General features: G+C 38.4%; 1 protein-coding gene across 1 annotated transcript in view; it reads left to right on the forward strand.

Annotated features, from left to right (window-relative positions):
* Positions 1-5,142: 5,142 nt before the first annotated feature.
* The window catches only part of LOC145661016 (uncharacterized), a 96,940-nt gene continuing 78,605 nt past the window's right edge, over positions 5,143-23,477 (forward strand). The window contains exon 1 of the mRNA XM_081726452.1: positions 5,143-5,868. Coding sequence (XP_081582578.1) covers positions 5,143-5,706 — 564 coding nt within the window. The 3' untranslated portion in view covers positions 5,707-5,868. The remainder of the gene's footprint in view (positions 5,869-23,477) is intronic.

The following is a 23,477-nucleotide window of genomic DNA, read 5'->3' on the forward strand; positions in this document are numbered from 1 at the left end:
CGAGCCGAGATCTCGAGTCGAACTCAAAGATGTCTGCTTTGAGTCGAGTCGAGTTTTAAAGAAAACTCGCTCGAACTCGCTCGTGCTCATTCCTATTGTATGCATGACGGGCATATAGAGTTCTTTCGAGGGGGATAGAACCATAAACATAATATATTTAAAAAATACTTAGTTTCACAGCTTTCTTCCCAGGGGGGGAAAGGGATGGTAGGTATCCAGCATTTTTTATAAGTACCTTATTTGAAATATGTAAAACAGTAACAAGTGAACAATACAATATACACACACCTTCTTATCTTCAGTTTTAATTGCTGATTTCAATTGCAATTAACAATTACAATTAACAATTACAATTTTCAATTGTCAATTGCAATTAACAATTGAATGTTTCAATTGCACCCTTTGCAATTGACAATTAACAATTAAAAGTTTCAATTGCCTGGTGACCAATTAACAATTAACAATTGACAAAAATTTAATTGCAAATTTTATGATTGAATTCAATTGCAATTGAAATTAATTGGCAATTACAAATTGAAATCAATTGCAATTGAAATCAATTGCAATTGATTTTCAGAGCAATTACTTTCAATTGATTGATCAATTGCAATTGATTTCAATTGATTTTGCCCAACACTGGTGTCCATACAAGACAACAATACATTTTGTCTCGCAACAACAGTGTCTGCTTCAAACCGGGAACGATTGCAAAATATCTCTCTCCCCTTTTATGTTCCTAGTTAAGATACATGCGTATACCAAATTTGAAGTGAATACCACAAATGGAAAGTATAAAATATTAATTTTAAGGAAATACACACACACACAGGGACGTACGCAGGGGGTGGGTCCTGGGGATCCGCACCACCCCCGAAATTCCAACTTTTGAGTAAATTTAGCCTAAGTTTTGGGACAAGTTTAGGAATTTCAATATAAAATACAATGATATTGTGTTTGGCCCCTCCCGAAATAAATTCCTGTGCACACACGCTCATACACACACACAAATGGGCACCTTCTGAAAATTATCTCGTCGGCAGCGTACATAATTTTAATATATAAGATACGTGGAAAAGTGCCCTTTCGATTTAATAGTTTTAGTTGCGGGTCCGGTTGGAATGAAATGTCGTATCTAATACAGTCAAGCTTATTTTCAATCACCTATGCTATAAAAATAAACTTTCAAAGAAAGAAAAAGTGAGAGAAAAACTTGCTGGGAATCGAACTGAGGCCTTTTGCACAGTAGTCTCACGGGGTTCCCCTACACTACTCAATTTCTTAGATTTTGGACTTCTTACTTACTGCTCACATAGTACTGGTACGTAGCGGGCCCGCGTCTGTGGAATTATATACCTCTATAATCGGAAACACACTTAATTGTTTGCATACTTCCACAAAACATACAAACACCAAATTTTGCATACTTGCTCGTCATGGGATGTGAGTAATGGGAAAATTCCGATATCACGAAAAAGGCGACATTTTCCATGTAAATGAAGTGTCGAAATTTTTCGTCGTTTCAAAATGCTGGTTTTAGAGTAGTTCCGCACACCATAGGAACGTCATATTTTGTCAGGCAGTGAAGCTAGGAACATAGTTTATGATAGAAAGAAGAGCATTAAAATTCGTTTTCGTTTCGCGGCGCAAATCGAAAAAATGTGAAATTTGTAATGGCTGTATGTAGGACGTTGAAATTTCGAGGTGATGTTTATTCTGATGCGTAGTTTGCGAATCCGCCCTTAAACTTGAATAAAATAGTCATGTTCGGTGTAAGAAAGCGCTAGGAATGTTATAAGGGTGCGTCTAATTCTACACAACTTGTAGATATGGTAGAATCACGAAATTGCGTTCAAGTGTGTAGATTACAGCGCATGTGAGGGGAAAATTCCGACATGTTGGAAAAGTCGTCATCTTCGATTCAAAATGGCGGCTCAAAAATTTGTAACCATGAAAATTGTAAGTTGTGCTCTTGGTAGGTAAGCCAGGTTTCGCTATGTTATTAAGGACGTAGTTAAGTTTAAGTGAAGAAACAAATCATTGGAGAAGTCGCCATCTTGTATGCAAAATTGCTATATTTTTGAATTGCCTTCATTTGGACTCTTATGTGGTATATTGGGGAGAATAAATTAAACAGAATTCGACGTAGTAAGTTAGCTCCGCGGTAAAGTGTCTGCTTTCTAAGTGGCAGGTCAGGGTACGATTCTCCCCGAATCTTGTTTAATTTTACTTTTTTATCACGTTGCTTCGTTTTATCAAAATATTTTCTGTTGGCATTGCGTGAACAAAATATTTTCGTTATTACAGACATAGAGGAAAATAATATATTTATACACTAACTATTGATATCGTCTCGGAAGTAGGCAATAAGTTCCTGTGAAGCTTCGAGACGATACTCAACTATTTAGAAAGAAACATATGTAGCTTTAGAGATGGGGCAACACCAGTGTTTCTTTCAGAAACAATGTTCCTGAGGATCACAGTTAGTATTCCCAGGGGCACTGCTCATAGTATTCTATTTATCATTCTATTATACACGTATTATTTGGTCTCCTGCGGGGGCACTGTAAGAGCCCCAAGGAGGCAGTGTACCCCCCCAAAACATTTTGGAAAAAAAACATTAAGCATCATTTCCACGATATAGTATACAGACGAGACAAAAATACATTTTGTCTCGCGAGGATAGTGTGTTCTTCGAACCGGAAATAATTGCAAACAATCTCCCTTTTTATACTGGTCGTTTAGATAGATGCGTATACCAAGTTTGAAGTCTATACCACAACTGGAAAAGTATAAGATTATAACTTTTAAGGAAATACACACACACACACATATATATATATATATATATATATATATATATATATATATATATATATATATATACACGCAACTTTTGACAATTTTCTCGTTGGCAGCGTATATCGTTATAATATACGGGATACGTGGAAAAGTTTCTTTTTCTGTTCAGTAGTTTGTTTACAGGACCGGTTGGAGTGAAATGCGTTTTATAATAGACTCAACCTTATAGGCAAACAATATGTGCTATAAAAATAAACTTTCAAAGATAGAAAAAGTGAGAAAAAGATTGTTAGGAATCGAACCCAGGTCTCCTGTCCAGCAGGCTCACGTCAATCCCCTACACTACCGATTTCCCTAGATTTTCGACTTCGTACATACTGCTCACATAATACTGGTACGTTGCGGTCGGCATCTGTGGGGAATTTACTTCTAAAATCGGAATAGTAATCGGGTTATATTTGCGTTTTTTAGTATCATTAAGGAAATGATGTCTTGTTATTTAATTGTAATAAGAAATGAGAAGGACACCATTCTAATACACTGTTATACTACTATGCAAAAAGTGGTTTGTTTAAAATGCTATAAGCAAATTTTCAAAAGCCTCCAATAATATTCATATTCTAAATTACTTAGTTAATAATCGCCTTCACTGAAAATATGAGAGTAAAGATACACGAAGACTCTATGTAATTGCCCAGTGTATATAAACATTTCAAGAAGTCATGCTGCACAGTAAGTACATTTTTTACTAAAGGACACCATTAAAATAAGATGTACTACGTTACACTGCAAAAACTAGTGTTGAATCAATGTATGAACTAATGTTTAAAAAGCCTTAACAAAATTCATTTTTATAAATTACCTACAAATTGTAGTCTTTATTGAAAATACAAGACGAGAGATACAGGTTGACTGCAAGAAATTGTCCAGTAAATATGAAATATTTGAAAAAGTCTTGCTGCAGGTAATATGTACAACTATGCCCAAGGTTTCCATTATAATCCACTGTACTACATTACAGTACAAAAGTAGTGTTCACTCAAATGCTATGAAAAAAAAATAAATAATTTCCAACAATATTCATATTTGTAAATTACCTAGTAAATTGTAGTCTTCATTGTAAATACAAGAATAAATGTGCAGGAAGCCTGAAATATTTTCGCACTCTTATATCACAGATGTGAATTACTTTTAGTGCAGGTAACATGTACAATTAACAACAGGGACACTATTATAATACATTGTATTATCTGTCAGGAAAGTAAATGTACACCTATTTTTCGAGTCTGGCATTCCTGCGCTCCATCCGTGGAGAGTATGAGAATTAAATCAATCAAATGTTTACTGAGGGGCAAAAAGAAAAGTTTAATCTGAATAAGACATTGCAAGGGGCACACGCTGTGAATAGGAATAGTGCATAGTGTAAATAAAGGACGACACCGAAAGAGAAAGCCAGAAACAGCTGTTAAACATAGAAAAAAAGAGTAAAAATTGTCGAAGTGGGAACATAAAACACAAATACAACAAATACGCCGACAACTAAATGTTCACTATGCCATGATCTTGGTGTAGTATTCGTGCTCGTGCTTTCGAGCAGTTCAGATCGCAAAGCCTGCTGGGAGCATACTTCATACGATTGTCACCCATTGGTAGTGTGGTGAACTGAGTGGCATCTTGTTTTGCCTATTTAGGCTCGTACGTTTAATATTTGTGGTGATTCCAATTTCTGTGTCTAGAGACTTTGAGCGTCATGTCTTATAAGAAAGAATTACAATACAAATTCATGTTCGATAAGCGTTATCGAAGTTCTCGACCTAATTCCAGTCAAGTGTACCAATGGCTGTTGGAGAAGTTTCCTCGCCTGTTTGACCAGATTTGTGCTCTTCAACTTCATGAAGAAACTTTTAGTATTTATATTAAGTTTAAATCAATCAAAGATTATGACCAGTTTGCCTCGACAGTGCCTGAGACTGTGAACTTTACTCACATGGACGGAAACGTAAGTACCGTAAGGATTTTACCCGCCGAGGACCCTGTGAAATTGGTGAGAGTTTATGATTTTCCATTGGAAGCTCCAGTACAATTATTGGAAGAACATTTTCGTGCCTATGGATTGGTAAGGCGAGTAGAACGACAGTATTGGGCGGCACCGTTTCCTACAGGCATTGACAGTGGTGTGCGGGTCATACATATTGAGCTAACTAAGCATATTCCCTCTAGATTGATCGTCCAAGGTTACAAAGTGAATGTTTCATATGAAGGTCAGCCAATTACTTGTTTTTTTTTTGCCAGAGCACGTCGCATACCGTCTCTAATTGTCATTTGAAGAAGAAAAATAGTACTATGGGGGGGAAACCGACCCCGCCGCCAGTGGTAATGACTGAATTGGGGAAGGTATGGCGATCTAATCCACTTCCGGCTTCTTCCGTTCATGTAAGTGACGAACCAAGTTTATCTAAGACTGGGTTTGCAAAGGATAACAGTGTTCCCGATGAGTCTCAGTTTCCTGCTTTACCAACGAGTTCCGTCGCGCCTTTACCATTGCCAACCATGTCGTCAGTTTTGGAGGAGAAAAAAATCTTGGTGTCTGAGCAACAGCCCTCCGAGTCGTCTCTGGTCTCTACGATACATTCGGAGAATCTCAAGAATGTAGATGTGCCCATGTGTCCAAGTGACCCCCTCCCCCCCTCGCAGGGTCTTGATCCTCTTAGCAATTCCGTTATCTCACCCAGTGCTACGATGATTGCCGTTGATCCGGCTTCCCAACAAAAACGCCGAAGGGTATCTAGATCGACTACAAAAAAGAAAGAACAGACAGCTGTTGTTGGTGCTTCTCAAGGTACAATACAGTCCAAGTCACGTGATCACAGCCTCAAAAGCCGTGCTACCTCCGATTCCGAGATATAGCGTGCCTGCATTGTGTGTTTTTTCTTCTTTTTTGCGCCTTCAGTTCACGAGTGTTTATAGTTGCATTGAGCTGTGTGTTTCGCACGGTGAAGCTTTCTTTTTCCAGTTTTTATGTGTTATACATTTCTTGTCTACTGCAGTGTCTTTTTATGGGAGATACAAGTAAGTTTTTGTTTGTATTGCTGTTAGTGTTTTTGTGTGGAAGTATGGCGCAGATCAATGCTTTTACTTTAATTACACTCAATATTAATAGAATTAGTTCTGCACAGAACTTAGCGTTATTACAACAATTTATTGAACGGAATCGTGCAGACGTTTATTGTTTAACTGAAGTAACTTTTCATACATTTGACTTTCTCTCTGACTATAATACTATAGTGAATTCCGAAAAAACCACTGGTGTCGCGATGTTAGTACGAAAGGGTCTACATTATGATAGGGTTATGCTATCTCCGGAAGGGAGAGCCATCCGTTGCTATATTAACGGTATATGTATTATTTGTTTATATGCCCCTAGTGGTTTTCTTAAAACACGAGAGAGGGAAGATTTTTTTTCCAGTGTCATTCCATCGTTATTACCTCCCGGTCTTACTTATTGTTTATTTGCCGGCGATTATAATGCGGTGATCGACGCCCGTGATTCGCTCACGCCATCACCTCCCTGTCATGCCTTAGTTGAGTTGGTGAGAGTTCTACAGCTCCATGATGCTCTTCTAGCATCTCACTCTAAGCATGCAATGACGTTCACCTGTACTACGACACGCAGTCGCTTAGATAGGATTTACGTCGATGCTCGCTTAGGTAAGGCTGTCCTCGCTGTCCATACACGGCCTGTATCGTTCACAAATCATGCAGCTGTATTAGTTCATTTTAAGCTGCCTTTTTTTCTTCCGGCGGGAAGGGGTCGTTCCTTCTGGAAAATCAACAACGAAGTGCTATTAAGAGAAGACACTGTTGAAGAGTTTACCGAGCGTTTTAAGTACTGGCGTAAAATGCAACGTTATTTTCCAACGGAGGTTGCGTGGTGGACTACTTATTGTAAACCCAAATTCCGTAGTTTCTTTCAATGGAGAGGGAAATTGTCCCAACAGCACGATCGTCAGCTATATGAGTTTTATTATAGGGCACTATGTGACCTCTGGGCTGCACAGCCTTCCCTACTTAATCTGGCTTGTATTAACGATATTAAACGTAGAATGCGTCAAATCGATACTCGAGTATCGTTGCAGGCGTATTTTTCAGACGATCTATATCATTGTTTTCCGGAAGAATCGTCTTCCTTGTATCATGTAGATCGCCTTTTTCGACAGAGACGAGCTACATGTATTGAATCGTTAGTATTGGCCAACGGCGATACCATTTCCGACCCTTTACAGATCTTACAAGAATTTACGCAACACTTTATAGCCTTCACGAGCGCATCGCATTCGGATCTTCTTTTTGCTCCTGAGTTTCTATCAGCAATTCCCCAGCGGCTGCCTGCAGAAGATTGTCAGGCTCTATTGCGCCCAATTACGGCTGACGACATCTTGGCGGTTCTCAATAAGTCTAAGGGACGTAGTTCTCCCGGCATAGATGGCTTGAGTGTATCTTTTTACCGTCATTACTGGCCTATTCTTCGTGGTACCCTTGTGACACTTTTTAATTCCTGGTTGTCTAATGTGCCCTTTCATTCTAATACTGCGGTTGTCGCACTTATACCCAAATCGTCCAAGGCGAAGGTTGTGGCTGATTACCGCCCTATCTCTTTATTGCCAGTTGATTTGAAATTGTTTACTAAAGTTCTTACAGCCCGATTACGACCCATCATACAGAAACTTATCAGTCCGTATCAAGCAGCCCTGCACGAATCGAATAACATTCAATTCACCCTTCGTACTCTTCGAGACCTCTTTGCATACTTTCAGTCTCGCGGTGTCCCAGCCGGAGCGTTAGCAGTAGACCTAGAGAAGGCTTATGATAGTGTCGATCATAATTTCCTTCGTCTAACCCTCGACGCTTGGGGTTTTCCCACAGCTTTCTGTCAAGTAATTTCGAATTTATACACCACCGCCACGTTTCGTCTCCAAATTAATGGACATCTATCTGACCTCATTCCCTTAAAACGAGGATTGCGTCAGGGCTGTAGTTTAAGCTCTATTTTGTTTTCTTTAGTTATAGACCCTCTTCTCCATCGTTTGGCGCTAATGTCTCCCCCAGGCCCTACCCTCTTTACTTGTCAAAACATCTATTGTTTCGCTGATGATTTGACTATCACAGGGGTTGACGCAGTTGCTCTCCAGGGTGTCTTTCTGGTTCTCAAACGATTCTCGCGTTGCTCTGGTCTTCAGTTTAATGAAAAGAAAACTCAAGTGTTACAATTTCACGGCTTTCAGTTACCCTCTCCTACCCCAGGTACGCAGCCTATACCGCATGTGACATCCTTAACTATTTTAGGCATTCCATTCACGTCCCTTCCCACTCCCCATTATGACGAAGTTTGGCAACCTCTCCTTCAGCAAATTCGAGGGTTGTTCTTCACCCTCCGATTTCGTCGACTTCATTTATGGCATCGCATTCAGTTTATCAATATCTACGTGGCATCTAAATTGTGGTATAGGGCTCGGGTCTTTCCCCTCCCTGAGATTTACGCCAAAAGATTTGAATCTCTGTTCCTTTGGCACATATGGCGGGGTTACTATTTTCGCATCCCCAGAACTGCCATTTATCTCTCACGTTCCCGCGGTGGTCTCGGTTTAGTTCATATCCGTCTCAAATGTCAAACTCTCTTCATGGCAGATTCCTACGTGGGTCTTTCATCCGTCGATTCTATTACGAACCATTGGTTTAGTTGTTTTTGGCCGGAGTACGCTCACCCTGTCAATCCCCCTTTTATTCAATTTGCCGATCAGTGTCCGAAATATGTGTTGATCTTTATTCGATATTGGATTTATGCCGGGGTGCCTTTGGTCCCCCAGCAGCACAATGCTCGCTCATTATATTCTGTTCTCTTCACATTGTCCTCTCAGCCGACTCAGTTACGAGTAGTACAACACTTTCCACATATAGAGTGGCGGCAAGTCTGGGCTAACATTTGGAACCCAATCTTACCTCCCTATATGCAAGTGTTATGGTTTCAAGTAGTCCATCAACTTATCCCAACACGTGCGCGGCTTTATGCTATACAACGAGCACCTGATGCTTTGTGTACTATATGTCGTTCTGAGGACACTTTGGCTCATCGGTTTACAACATGTGAGGGAGCGCCAGTGATATGGAACGCCTTGCAGGTGATGGTGGGTCGTATCACTCGTCGTCCGAGTGCACAGTTTCACATTGATCATCTGCTCCTGCCGGACTTTCATTTTTTCCCCCCACTAAGCATCGGACAGTGCTTTTCCTGCTAGCCAGCACTTTACTATATTTCCAGCGGCATATCACGTTACTGGATGCACGCACTTATTTTGATTTTCTTCAACGTACACGCCGGAAATGTTATTCTCCGCAGCAGGAAAGGATTTCTTTTAGTAGGTTTTTAGAAGTGCTTTTGTCATGAACTAAAGTTCCTCTCTCGTGTTTTTTTTTTTTTTTTTTTTTTTTTTTTTTTTTTTTTTGTTATTATTATTATTATTATTATTATTATTATTATTATTATCATTGTTCATATTATTATTATTATTATTATTATTATTATTTTTTACTTTTGCATTTCTTTATTTCTAGTTCTCTGCATTTATAGTTGTAGACCCAGAATTGGTGATTTTTATATTTATGTCTAGTACTTTTCATGTTTAGACTCAGCTAGTTGAGTCCATTTTGTATTTTTCAAGAAGGTAATAATAAAACTAGTGTAGTGGTTAAGGTGCTGGCTTACAAATGCAAAGGTCCCGAGTTCGGGTCCCCATCAAGGACATTTTTAAAAATTTTTGTTGATAATACATACAGCTCATGAGAGGGTAAAAGAGGTCGTATTTAGTTTTTCGTAGCAATTATTATTGGTAATGTTTAGTACTGATAATACTTTTTGTCTTTGCGCATTGCTTTTATTCTTTTCTTCATTTCGAAAGAGAAGAATATCCGAACAAATGCCACCAAAATTTATCTTATTTTGAATGTAAACGCCATTTGCGATTAGTGAAGAATAAAAATTGAACGTTCCGAAGTAGCTGCAAAAAGTAAAAAGAAAAACATGGAAATGGACCATACTCATGGTTACTAAAAATACAATTTCTACATGTCTTACACCTCCCGACCACATTTCTACGTTAGCAAGTAAGAGGCTTGTGTTTAGGTTAGACTGGTCAATACGTTTTGCAAAGGGGCCCGGTTTAGCTCTGACGCACCACAGGTGCGAGAAGGGAGCAAAACACTTTTTCTCTCTCCCTCTGTGTGTCTATTTATCTATCTATCTGTGCATATATATAACGCTATTTGTGAATGCCATAACCACCCTAATTTTCAGCGGATTGAGACGAAACTTGGCACAAACATTAACTGTTGAAATATATTGATGCTTTCGTTAACCAGAATAATCAGATGAAAATGTTCAAAATGGCGGCCCTTCAAACTCTTAAAAAGTTCCAAGGGAACCAAATTTCGCCCATAAATAGGTATTCAGAAACTTTGAATAACTTTTCTTCTTTTACTGAAATATTTGTGTGCAGGGACTTATCCTCTTTTATTGACATATTGGACCCGATTAATCGCCTAAAGAAGGTTCACGGCCTTTCGCTACGTTCAGGCTTTTTTTTTCTTTTTGCAGGAGGGGGTTATTTCCTATCGGAACAAGATGATTAGCGGTAAGTAAAATAATAATAATAATAATAATAATAATAATAATAATAATAATAATAATAATAATAATAATAATAATAATAATAATAATAATAATAATAAGTGTTGTTTCTGGCAAGGCAATATCTTCCTCAATTCTTCTTCAAACGTAATGATTGTAACGCCATATCTCCCTTACAAACAAAATATTAGCAATTTATATTGAGAGAACGGGAAATTGTATAGTGATGGAAGCAACGTTGGACAGTATGCACTCATAGTACTCAGAACAATAAGCGATTTCAATGCAAAATGAACGAGGAGTCATTGTCATGGGTAGTCATGGGGCCACGGAAGAGCCCTCTTTAGGCAAAATGTCGATAACTTATATCGCGAGAACAGGAGGTGATAGTAGGATGGGACCAACGTTGGACACCGTGGACCCATAAGGCGCATCGAAAAAATTAGGGGGGCGGACACCAGCCAGCCTTACTTATGTCCACATAATAATATAAAATTATATTATTCAAATACACACACGAGTTAGCTACTAATATTTCATATTATTATTATTATTATTATTATTATTATTATTATTATTATTATTATTATTATTATTATTATTATTATCGACGGCGTCTTTTCATTACGTGAGCATGTTTGACATGAAGCCAAAGAGAAGATCCATCATTCGTAGAAAGAATAAGAATAGCCAGTTACTTTAACTGTGAGCGACGGCGAAAAATACGAAAAGAGTGACTACCTGGAACAATACTTTCTCTCAAATGGATAAAAAATCAAGTTGAGATAGATTCGAACTCGCATGGACGGCGCGAAAAGCCAGTGCTTTGTCTACTTTTTTTTTTTTAACTGACTCACCGAACGTGTTTCAGTAACTTACTTATTGCTAATTTTACTTGCTTCACTCGTTTAACTTGCTTTTTCCAATAACTTATAACGGAAGGAACACGAACACAGAAACATCGAGAAGTTAAAAATCATAGAATCTCTCCCACCGGGAATCGAACCCGGGACACCATACACCAAAGGCGCACGTGCTAGCCACTAGACCAGCATTTTTTAAATTTTTTTAACACTTTATTTACATGCTTAGTACTACATAATGTTCACAGGAAGATTTAACGTTAAAAAAAAGAAAAAAACTCACCAAAACATATTGATAGTATATACAAAATAGCAGACGATTAAGTTAAGACAGTTAAAAAATTAGCAAAATATTTCCGCTTACGATCAATAGAAATGCTGGTAGCAGCGGATTTGAGAAAAGCAAGGTAAAGATCGGGGTGATAAGGTCCGGGGGTGGTTAACAAATAGACAATAGTGTGTGCCACAAACCAAATAACAGTATTATTCTTTGTAACAGGATAGTAATTAAAATCTGGGTAGAGTATTAAAGCAGTGGCACGAAAAGAGGAAGGATGAACACGACATATTTTGCTTAAAAGTATACATAACTGCTGCCAAATACTAGTGACTGAGGAACAAGTTTCGAATCTATGACTAAGTGAATCAGGTTGTTGGCAAATATTACACAAGTTATCAGCACCAATGTTTAAGTGATACAAACGTTCTTTTGTTTCATATGCGTTATTAACAATAACATACCAAAGAGATTTGTGGGTATAGTTCAGAAATTTAGCATGAACATTACACCAGATACGAGACCAGTTATGAGAGGGTTGCTTGACTATTATATGTGGTGTTACTGCGGGATGATTGTTTAAATAGTACCAATACAAGTCCTTAACAGACATGCATTCTATTTCACATTTTGCCAAAAGTGCATAAGCCATGTCTATTATGACGTCTTTCAGGTGAGGATATTTCCAACTCCACGGGAAGGCATTGATAGGTCCCTCAAGGTCAATACAGGCAAAACATGCGGCAAACACCGCTGCAGAGACAGTGCTGTGAGCAGAACACGCGACCTGACAGCTGAGATGTAACAAGAGAGCTTTGGCTTGAATGTTTACATCTAGAAAGCCAATGCCCCCGTCCTTGGGAAGCAAACGTAACTGAGTAGACGATACACCTAATAATTTGCCGTGCCAAAGGAAAAACAACGCAGAACTATGTAAGGAGCGGGCGATATTGTGGGGGAGAGGATAAATCTGGGCGAGGTGCCAGAGTACGCTATACCCAGTCTGTTTAAGAAACAACATTCTGCTAATAAACTAAAATGACGATGTTTATGAAAATAAAGAATATTTCTAATTTTTGCAGCAACTTGGGCGAAGTTAGTAGTAATGGTACGGGTGGTATTAGAAAACCATTCAATTCCTAGTATTTTAAGAGAGTCGACAACCGAAAAATAAACCCCATACTCTTGAGTACAATTGTCATTTAAACACATAATTTTCGTTTTACTGTCATTTAATTTTGCACCAGATACTGTTTGATACTTAGTTAATAAATGCAGAATATGTTGAATTTCTACAGGGCTGTTCACTAAGTAATGTGTGTCATCAACGTAGCTTTGTGCAACAATTTTAGTATTATATACAGGGACCCCTGGTAAAAGAGATTGAACAGAAAATAACAAAGGAGCCAGAGATAAACTAAATAAAATACTGGACATGCTATCGCCCTGAAGGATTCCGTTATTAAAAGGAATCGCTACACTTAAGCCACCATTAATCTTCATCTTAGTGATTCTCTGAGAATAGACACCTTTAATCATAGAAATAAATTTGTCACCAAAGCCAAAGCGAGTTAGCACATTAAACAAATATTGATGCTGAATTCTATCAAAAGCCTTAGAGTAGTCCTTTGAAAGAATAGCCACTGTATGATCAGTTTTACACTCATAATATGCTATAAAATCTCGAAGATTGGATAGCGCTTCATACATACGTCGAGTCTGTCCATGGCCATATTGGCAGGGGCTTAAGAGGTCTTCAATGTATGTTTTCATTCGCAGAGTTAGGCAACGAGTCAAAATTTTGAGGTCCGTACACAGTAAGCTGAGAGGTCGAAGGGCATCAACGTCATGGGCGTTTGCATGTTTGGGAACCAACACAGTGATACCCGTTCGTAAGGAGGTTCCTAAAATGCAACTATCACGATACTCGTTAAAAAGGTCAGTGAGAAAGGGAGCAAGGATGTCAAGAAAAGTGACATAGAATTCCACGGGCAAGGAGTCGACACCAGTGGATTTGCCTCGTTTACCAAGTTTAATAGATGTCATGACCTCGTCTACCGTGAAGGGCTGGCTAAGACGCTCCCTGTCACCATCGGTTAAAGTATCTGGTATGTGATCAAAAATAGTATCATCACTGACAAACAAAGAAGGCTTCGCATAGAGATGTTTAAAATGTTCTATAAGATATGCAGTCACATGAGGTCCCTCATATAAATGTCCATCGGGGTCTTTAAGATGCGAAATCAGCTGTTGTTTACCTCTACTGCGTTCTCGCTGTACGTGGACAGTACTAACAGATTCTGTGGAATCGGTCGAAGGAATCTTGCTACGAACAATATGGCCGTACATACGTCGGCGATGCATAGAGAGAAGAAAAGCCTTAATTTGATGAATTTGAGGCCGAACAGATTCGCCTTGAGCCTGCGCCTTCACATAGTCCCGTAAAAACTTAGAATAATATGCATACTGTTCACAGAAGGCCTGATGACGATGAATACTGTATTGTTTACTAACAAAGCGAAACACAGGTTTTACACGTTTCTCCCAAAAGTTCATAAGAGTACCTTTATAGCTGCGTTTCTCCTCCATTAAGGATGCCCACTCAGCACGAATGACAGATTGGTAGTCCACTTCAGCGAGTATCGACGTATTAAAATACCACAATGAATTACTTTTAAGGAATTTAGTTACGGGTAAATTGATAGTCATAACGACACAATAATGATCACTAAAAATCACAGGTTCAATTTTGATGTCCTTGACGTAAGGCAATAAGATGCGGCTGACGTAAATTTGATCGAGTCTCGAGGATGAATGCGAAGTCCAAAAAGTATGACCCGGAACGCTGGGAAAATAGAAACGCCACACATCGACGAGGTCGTATGTTTCAATCACTTTGTGGAGGGAAGGTGAGAAGGGGTAATGAGGCTGGGCATCTATCTCGGAAAGTACTGCATTGAAGTCTCCAGCGAGGATACAGGGGTTGGACCCATTGTATAACACCTGCATGAGATCAGTTTCGAAGAAATTGTTCCGTGCCCTAGTTTGAGAGTTCCCAGCAGGAGCATAAGTGTTACATAACCGTATAGTCCGTAGTTGGCCCACAGTAAGTCTATCGGTTAGAGGAGTAGGATGTTCAATAAAGTCTATATCACTTCTATAGATAATTGCAGTTCCTAAGCCTTGGGGATTAAAATTAGAGCACCAGGAGTGAGTAAATAGATTGGAAAATTCAGGCAAAGCCACTTCCTGTGTGAAAAGAATATCTATCTCTGCTTTACGTATGAAATCACTCAAAGCATGTTGCTTAACCAAGGAACTTAAACCGTTTAAGTTTAGAGTGGCGATACGAAAACTATACATTTGGATCCACCAGAGAAAAAAAAAGTGTAAAAAAGAGAAAGAAGAGGACATTAGAGAGAGAAGGGATATTACGAAGGATCCGATGCACTGTCAATCCCTTTCCTAGGACGAGACTTTGAACGGGTACGAGTGGACTCTACAATATAACTATCTTGAGACTTTATTAATTTCAAAGAAAAATCACTGTCACCACTTTCAGTTTTCTTTTTCTTGCGCCGGGTTTGGGACAAAAACACATTTTCACTTGCACTAAGGTTACTAGCAGTAGAAACAACCACATCACTGGGCAAAACACTAGCACTAGTACGTGACTCGTTGACACTAGGTGGGGCACCAGAAGGGGACATAGAGGTAATAGTTGTCACATCAGATTGGCAGTGCACAGAGGGAACTTCATCACTGTTGAGCACACGTTGTTCAGAAAGTGAACATAAACCTGTATCAGGTTCCTTTGGAGGATCAACAATATGGTCTTCACTAATGGGAGGGGCCTCTTCAATATTCACTGTGCCGTTAGCAGGATCAATAGTATCAGAAGTCAACTGAGCTGTATGCATCATGGAATCACAAGGAAGGTGCACGGGAGGGTCAAGCGATTTGACAGAAGGAATGTCACGAGGCGAGGTCAAAATCGGGAAGGTGTTGAAATTTAGTAATTCTGGTGTGGGCGTTGCGGAAGGAAGATAAACAGGAGCAGGGCGTGACAAAGGGGAGGATCGGAGTACGGTACGAGAGGATAGGGGGAGGGTACTAGAGCGACGCTTATCACAATCTTGGAAAAAATGTAGAGGACTATCACAGAAACTGCATGTCTTGATTTGACCATTATAAGTGGCCCACAATCGTAAACCTGCGATTGTCACATAGGATGGTATGGAATGCTTAATGTTCATGCGTATCAGCTTCCTGCCAGTACGAGTTTTATAAATGTGACCTGCATCATAGTATTCGTCTTCAATATGTTGCACCTCGCCGTACTTAGAAAGCACACTGATGATTTTAGCATTATCAAGTTCACTAGGACATACATGTAGTTTAACTAATTGCGACATATTACTAGCAGAATCAAGGTCCAGAACAAATTCACTGTCATCATCTTTGTACACCACTTTACCCTGTGAATCACGTAGTATTTGCTCATAAGTAATCTGGTTTAAGAGTTTAATATACAATATTTTCCTGTTGAAGTCCATTTCTATTGAGATAACCTGGTCCGGGGATAATTTGAAGGTTGAAGCAATCCATTCATGGAGTTTAATCGACGTGGGACGATTACTAACAGGACGAAAATTAATTCGTATAGTATTCATTCGTAAACTAACCATGTCGCAAAACCGTTATCAAAAGACCAAAAGAATAGCACTGGGTCGTATTAAAGACGTTCACAGTCCAATTCTACACACAAATGTGCCAAACACGAGGAACAAAAACGAAGCGTTCGCAGCTACACACAGCTTACAAGCACACGGCAGACGAGCGATGTGCACACCGCGATTGCACAGACCGAACTGTCAGCAGGGAGGGCGCCGCTAACTCCCTGTGTCGTTAGGGATTACGACCACTGTATTGCCAGCTATCACTTCTGTGGGTTGTATACTATGATCACATATTTCTTCTTTGCTGGAAGAGTTAAACCTTTATTCTATGTAATACATGAGGAATTTAGACCTACATGCTCCTCATATAATGCAATAAAAGGGTCATGCTGGGAATAAGAAGAAGAACATTCCTTGGACAAAATGGAAACTATTGGCATCAGAAATATTTATCTACGAGGCATGCGCAGTAGTATATTTCAAAATAGTTACTATTTAGCTCAGTAAACGAAGAATGGGGTATAAAAAAGCAAATATGTCGCGTCAACGAGTTCGACCAGTGTTGACAGAGGCGGAAGCAGATGTGTAGTAATACACCAACTTGGTTAAATTCATAATTGGTTCTTTATTCTGTAGTAGATCGTCTCACAACTTTACGGGAGAGCAGAGAAAGACTTACTAACGCTATGATATAGTAAGCTTTAGTAACACGACCATATAGACACAAATGGATGTAACTGTGAGTACTACAACTTGGATTTAACGAAAGCGTTTAGATATTCAGTGGTTTGCAGGGTTGTATAAGACACAATACAATTCTTCATACCTCAGCTTCCAGTGGCTAGATACATGCAATTTCCGGTTAGATACTGAAACTGCTGTCGGATTTTAATACATGACGTATTGCAGGATACAAAATGCTTTCATTACTTGTTTGTTTGTAGACAGCTACTAGCTTAGTGTTCTGAAAGGTTGTGTATAAACTAAGGATAGCCAATTTCGGAATTATTACTTTCCGGACTCCCGAAAGTAAAACCGGACAAATTCCGGGATTCGGAAAATTCCAATTTTGGAATAATTCCGGAATACGGAAAATTCCGATTTTGGAATAATTCCGGAATTCGGAAAAATCCGGAATTTAGAAATTTCTGATTTCGTTAACATTCTGGAATTCGAAAAAATCCGGATTTTTTTCGAAATTCGGAGTTTTCTCAATTCCGGAATTTTCTAAATTCCGGATTCTTTCCGAGTTCCGAAATTCTTCTGAATTCCGGAGTTAACTGAATTCCATAATTTTCCGAAATCCGGGAAGTGAAAGTTCCGCTTCCGAAAAATAAATTTATTTTGGTTAATATGAATCGTGGCGGAAATAAGTCTTTGACCAGGTAATGGCGACTGCTTTCAAAGAAATGGAGAGTATGAGAATTCAATCTGTCATATTTGTAGTTTCGTGTGGAGAAGAAACAAACTTGTGAACCAACGGTTCAAGAACAACTCAAGTTATTAATGTTAACGATTTCATAAAAGAAATACGAAAGACATTTTGAATCGAAGAAATATAACATACAATTCTGCAAGCGAAGACAAGGAAACCTAACGTAACCAGACTAAAAACGAATCGTTTACCGCGTAGTGATTGCGGTTCAGTGGTCGAGGTGCTTGTGCGAATGCACGTTGTATTTTTTTTTAACTTTAGGATTTTGATGGCGATTGATCCGCGATAACATACGTTTTATTATATTCAGGTATTTGAATACTCGGATGTTTCAATACTTGAACTATCAAATCTTCAGGAATAATAATAGTAATAGTAATAAACTAATAATAGTTATTATTATCTCGTAGAAGATTGAAAGCTAGGAGCTAATTATCGCTCAGGTCATACCATTACAAGCAGAAACGTGACATTTAGAAAGAATATTTCGGTTTGGTTTAATGTTGCTCACGAGAAGAGGAATTTCTCATCTTGTTTCTAAAATAAATAAAATAACATGAGAATTAACATTTTACATTCGAGACAGGTCAAGGCTAACTCAAAATTTTCGTCTCCCTTTGGAGATGAGAATCGAGACAAGACGAAAAGTATCGTAAACATTTCCCGTCTTGTCTCGATTCTCGAAATAGTTTATGTCCATTCTTTAACTAAGAATTGCTCTGTATACTGAATCTCATAGGCTATTTCGTTACATTCTATTTCAGATCTCATTGAATTATGCTCTTTGTAGGTATTTTGTAGTAAAGCTTTTATATTTACCTCTGCATATCCTAAAAATTAGTTTATCATATCCCTTACTGTTGCGTGATATTCAGTTATATTTATTACAGTTATTTTCCTTAAAACATACAGTAGAATACTTCCTACATGAAACTTCAATGGAACGTTCTAGTTTAAAATGTTGGTAGTTGCAGAGGTGTCTTGAAGGTACGGAACCCTTTCCCCGAAATCTCTTCTTTTAAGTAAGTCTTGCCAAATTTCAGGGCAAGTTTAAAACTTTTATTATTATTATTATTATTATTATTATTATTATTATTATTATTATTATTATTATTATTATTATTATTATTATTATTATTCGTCAAGAAGTCTTCAGGAGGCAAGGACATCCGTCACGTTCTGGGTTTGAGTTACGAAGGGGCAAGTATTCGGGCTCGAGCCAAAAATTGTTAAAAGTTATAGGCTTCAGCCAAACATGTTCAAAACAGCTGGGACCGGGTTTAGGCTCCTCAACGGCTCGAGCGGCTCGGCTTACAGCTCATTCACTATCAAACCGAACCGAGAAGTGAGCCGAGCCAATAGCTTACCCAACCGAGCCGATTTGAGCCATCGGCTTAGTTGAGCTGAGTCGAAACGTGACGATGGACTAGTTTCAACTTAGCTGGCCCGAACCGGTTCACATGAGCCGAGTAGGTGACCCAGGGTTGGTCTTCTGCTTGGGCTCTAGAATTCGACCGTGCAGGTCTCAGCTTTGATTTTAAGAATTACAGTATATACTTATTTGGTGATTACGACATTTGAGGCTATCTCGTAATAATAATAAAAAAAAAACACTTGTCTTCTCGTTATCTAGACGAGACGAGATACTCTAAAATTGCCCCACGAGATGCACTAAAATTACGAGACGAGACCCACTAAAAGTATTCCACATTACTGCTTACATTTCTCATGGCTTTCGCTTTGCAGTATAATTAGTCCATTATTTCAAAACGAGTTAAAACGAGCTGATCGAGCGAGCGAGCCATTATCAAACTCGACCTCGAAAACAACGACTTGACTCGGAACTCAAGAAAATTACCTTTGACTCGACTCGAATTGAACTCGAGTCGAGTCGACTTTTGGCTCGACTCGTGCTCATCCCTATTCGTATTTGTATTTTATGTTTCCACTTCAACAATTTCTACTCGTTTTTCTCCGTTTACCTGCTGTTTCTGGAATTCTCTTTCGGTGTCGTCCTTTATTTAGACCATGCAGTATTCTTATTCCCAGCTTGTGACCCGCTTCAATGTCTTATTCAGTTTAGGCTTTTCTCCTTATCTTGACTAAGCATGTGATTGATTTAATTCTCACTTTCCGCACAGGAGCGATGAAAATTTATTTATTTATTTATTATTATTATTATTATTATAATTATTATTATTATTATTATTATTATTACACTATTGAACTTGCACGGCGAAATTACTGTATAATACGATATCATTTCTGTAATTTTACTCCATTGTATGTTATTTAGTTTATTAATGGGCACTAAATTGTCTCCAGATCAACGAATAAATTAACTACGGCATGCACTTTGGTGGAAATATCATTACATGAACATGTTTGGAACGAACCAATAATGTTTCTGTAATGATATTTCCACCAAAGTGCATGCCGTAGTTAATTTATTCGTTGATCTGGAGACAATTTAGTGCCCATTAATAAACTAAATAACATACAATGGAGTAAAATTACAGAAATGATATCGTATTATACAGTAATTTCGCCGTGCAAGTTCAATAGTGTAATAATAATAATAATAATAATAATAATAATAATAATAATAATAATAATAATAATAATAATAATAATAATAAATTTTCATCGCTCCTGTGCGGAAAGTGAGAATTAAATCAATCACATGCTTAGTCAAGGTAAGGAGAAAAGCCTAAACTGAATAAGACATTGAAGCGGGTCACAAGCTGGGAATAAGAATACTGCATGGTCTAAATAAAGGACGACACCGAAAGAGAATTCCAGAAACAGCAGGTAAACGGAGAAAAACGAGTAGAAATTGTTGAAGTGGAAACATAAAATACAAATACGAATAGGGATGAGCACGAGTCGAGCCAAAAGTCGACTCGACTCGAGTTCAATTCGAGTCGAGTCAAAGGTAATTTTCTTGAGTTCCGAGTCAAGTCGTTGTTTTCGAGGTCGAGTTTGATAATGGCTCGCTCGCTCGATCAGCTCGTTTTAACTCGTTTTGAAATAATGGACTAATTATACTGCAAAGCGAAAGCCATGAGAAATGTAAGCAGTAATGTGGAATACTTTTAGTGTTGGTCACGACAGGGGTGCGTCTCGTCTCGTAATTTTAGTGCATCTCGTGGGGCAATTTTAGTGTATCTTGTCTCGTCTAGATAACGAGAAGACAAGAGTTTTTTTTATTACTACGAGACAGCCTCAAATGTCGTAATCACCAATATAAGTATATACTGTAGTTCTTAAAATCAAGGCTGAGACCTGCACGGCCGAATTCTTGAGCCCAAGCAGAAGACCAACTCGGGTATCAACCGGTTCGTCTCGTATCAACTGAGCGAACAGATCGAGTCAGCTTGGTTGGGATGAGCCGTCGGCTCGACCCAATTGAGCCGATGGGTCGAGCTTTATCGGTTGGGGTGGGTCACCAACTCGGCTCATGTGAACCGGTTCGAGCCAGCTAAGTTGAAACTAGTCCATCGGCACGTTTCGACTCAGCTTAACTAAGCCGATGGCTCAAATAGTCTCGGTTGGGTGAGCTGTTGGCTCGGCTCACTTCTCGGTTCGGTTCGATAGTGAATGAGCTGTAAGCCGAGCCACTCAAGCCGTTGAGAAGCCTAAACTCGGTACCAGCTGTTTTGAACATGTTTGGCTGAAGCCTATAACTTTTAACAATTTTTGGCTCGAGCCCGAATACTTGCCCCTTCGGAACTCAAACCCAGAACGTGACCGATGTCCTTGCCTCCTGAAGACTTCACGAAGACGCAGATCTACAGTCAATTAGCTTTTAATATTCAGATACAAACCGTATATCTTTTAAAGATTATACACGGAGTTGATATAATAATAATAGTAATAGTAATAATAATAATATTAAAAGTTTTAAACTTGCCCTGAAATTTGGCAAAACTTACTTAAAAGTAGAGATTTCGGGGAAAGGGTTCCGTACCTTCAAGACACACCTCTGCAACTACCAACATTTTACACTAGAACGTTCCTTTGAAGTTTCATGTAGGAAGTATTCTACTGTTTGTTTTAGGAAAATAACTGTAATAAATATAACTGAATATCACGCAACAGTAAAGCATATGATAAACTAAGTTTTAGGATATGCCGAGCTTTCCTACAAAATACCTACAAAGAGCATAATTCAATGAGCTCTGAAATAGAATGTAACGAAATAGCCTATGAGATTCAGTATACAGAGCAACTCTTAGTTAAAGAATGGACATACACTATTTCGAGAATCGAGACAAGACGGGAAATGTTTACGATACTTTTCGTCTCGTCTCGATTCTCATCTCCAAAGGGAGACGAAAATTTTGAGTTAGCCTTGACCTGTCTCGAATGTAAAATGTTAATTCTCATGTTATTTTATTTATTTTAGAAACAAGATGAGAAATTCCTCTTCTCGTGAGCAACATTAAACCAAACCGAAATATTCTTTCTAAATGTCACGTTTCTGCTTGTAATGGTATGACCTGAGCGATAATTAGCTCCTAGCTTTCAATCTTCTACGAGATAATAATAACTATTATTAGTTTATTACTATTACTATTATTATTCCTGAAGATTTGATAGTTCAAGTATTGAAACATCCGAGTATTCAAATACCTGAATATAATAAAACGTATGTTATCGCGGATCAATCGCCATCAAAATCCTAAAGTTAAAAAAAAATACAACGTGCATTCGCACAAGCACCTCGACCACTGAACCGCGATCACTACGCGGTAAACGATTCGTTTTTAGTCTGGTTACGTTAGGTTTCCTTGTCTTCGCTTGCAGAATTGTATGTTATATTTCTTCGATTCAAAATGTCTTTCGTATTTCTTTTATGAAGTCGTTAACATTAATAACTTGAGTTGTTCTTGAACCGTTGGTTCACAAGTTTGTTTCTTCTCCACACGAAACTACAAATATGACAGATTGAATTCTCATACTCTCCATTTCTTTGAAAGCAGTCGCCATTACCTGGTCAAAGACTTATTTCCGCCACGATTCATATTAACCAAAATAAATTTATTTTTCGGAAGAGGAACTTTCACTTTCCGGATTTCGGAAAATTATGGAATTCAGTTAAACTCCGGAATTCAGAAGAATTTCGGAACTCGGGAAGAATTCGGAATTTAGAAAAGTCCGGAATTGAGAAAAATTCCGGATTTCGAAAAAAATCCGGATTTTTTCGAATTCCGGAATGTTAACGAAATCAGACATTTCTAAATTCCGGTCATTTTCGAATTTCGGAATTATTCCAAAATTGGAATTTTCCGAATCCCGGAATTTGTCCGGTTTTACTTTCGGGAGACCGAAAAGTAATAATTCCGGAATTGGCTATCCTTAGTTTATACACAACCTTTCAGAACACTAAGCTAGTAGCTGTCTACAAACAAACAAGTAATGCAAAGCATTTTGTATCCTGCAGTACGTCATGTATTAAAATCCGACAGCAGTTTCAGTATCTAACCGGAAATTGCATGTATCTAACTACTGGAAGCTGACGTATGAAGAATTGTATTGTGTCTTATACAACCCTGCAAACCACTGAATATCTAAACGGCTTTCGTTAAATCCAAGTTGTAGTACTCACAGTTACATCCATTTGTGTCTATATGGTCGTGTTACTAAAGCTTACTACATCATAGCGTTAGTAAGTCTTCCTCTGCTTCCCGTAAAGTTGTGAGACGATCTACTACAGAATAAAGAACCAATTATGAATTTA

This window comes from Thermobia domestica, chromosome 9, assembly GCF_964235325.1.
Source record: "Thermobia domestica chromosome 9, izTheDome1.hap1.1, whole genome shotgun sequence".
NCBI classification, from domain to species: domain Eukaryota; kingdom Metazoa; phylum Arthropoda; class Insecta; order Zygentoma; family Lepismatidae; genus Thermobia; species Thermobia domestica.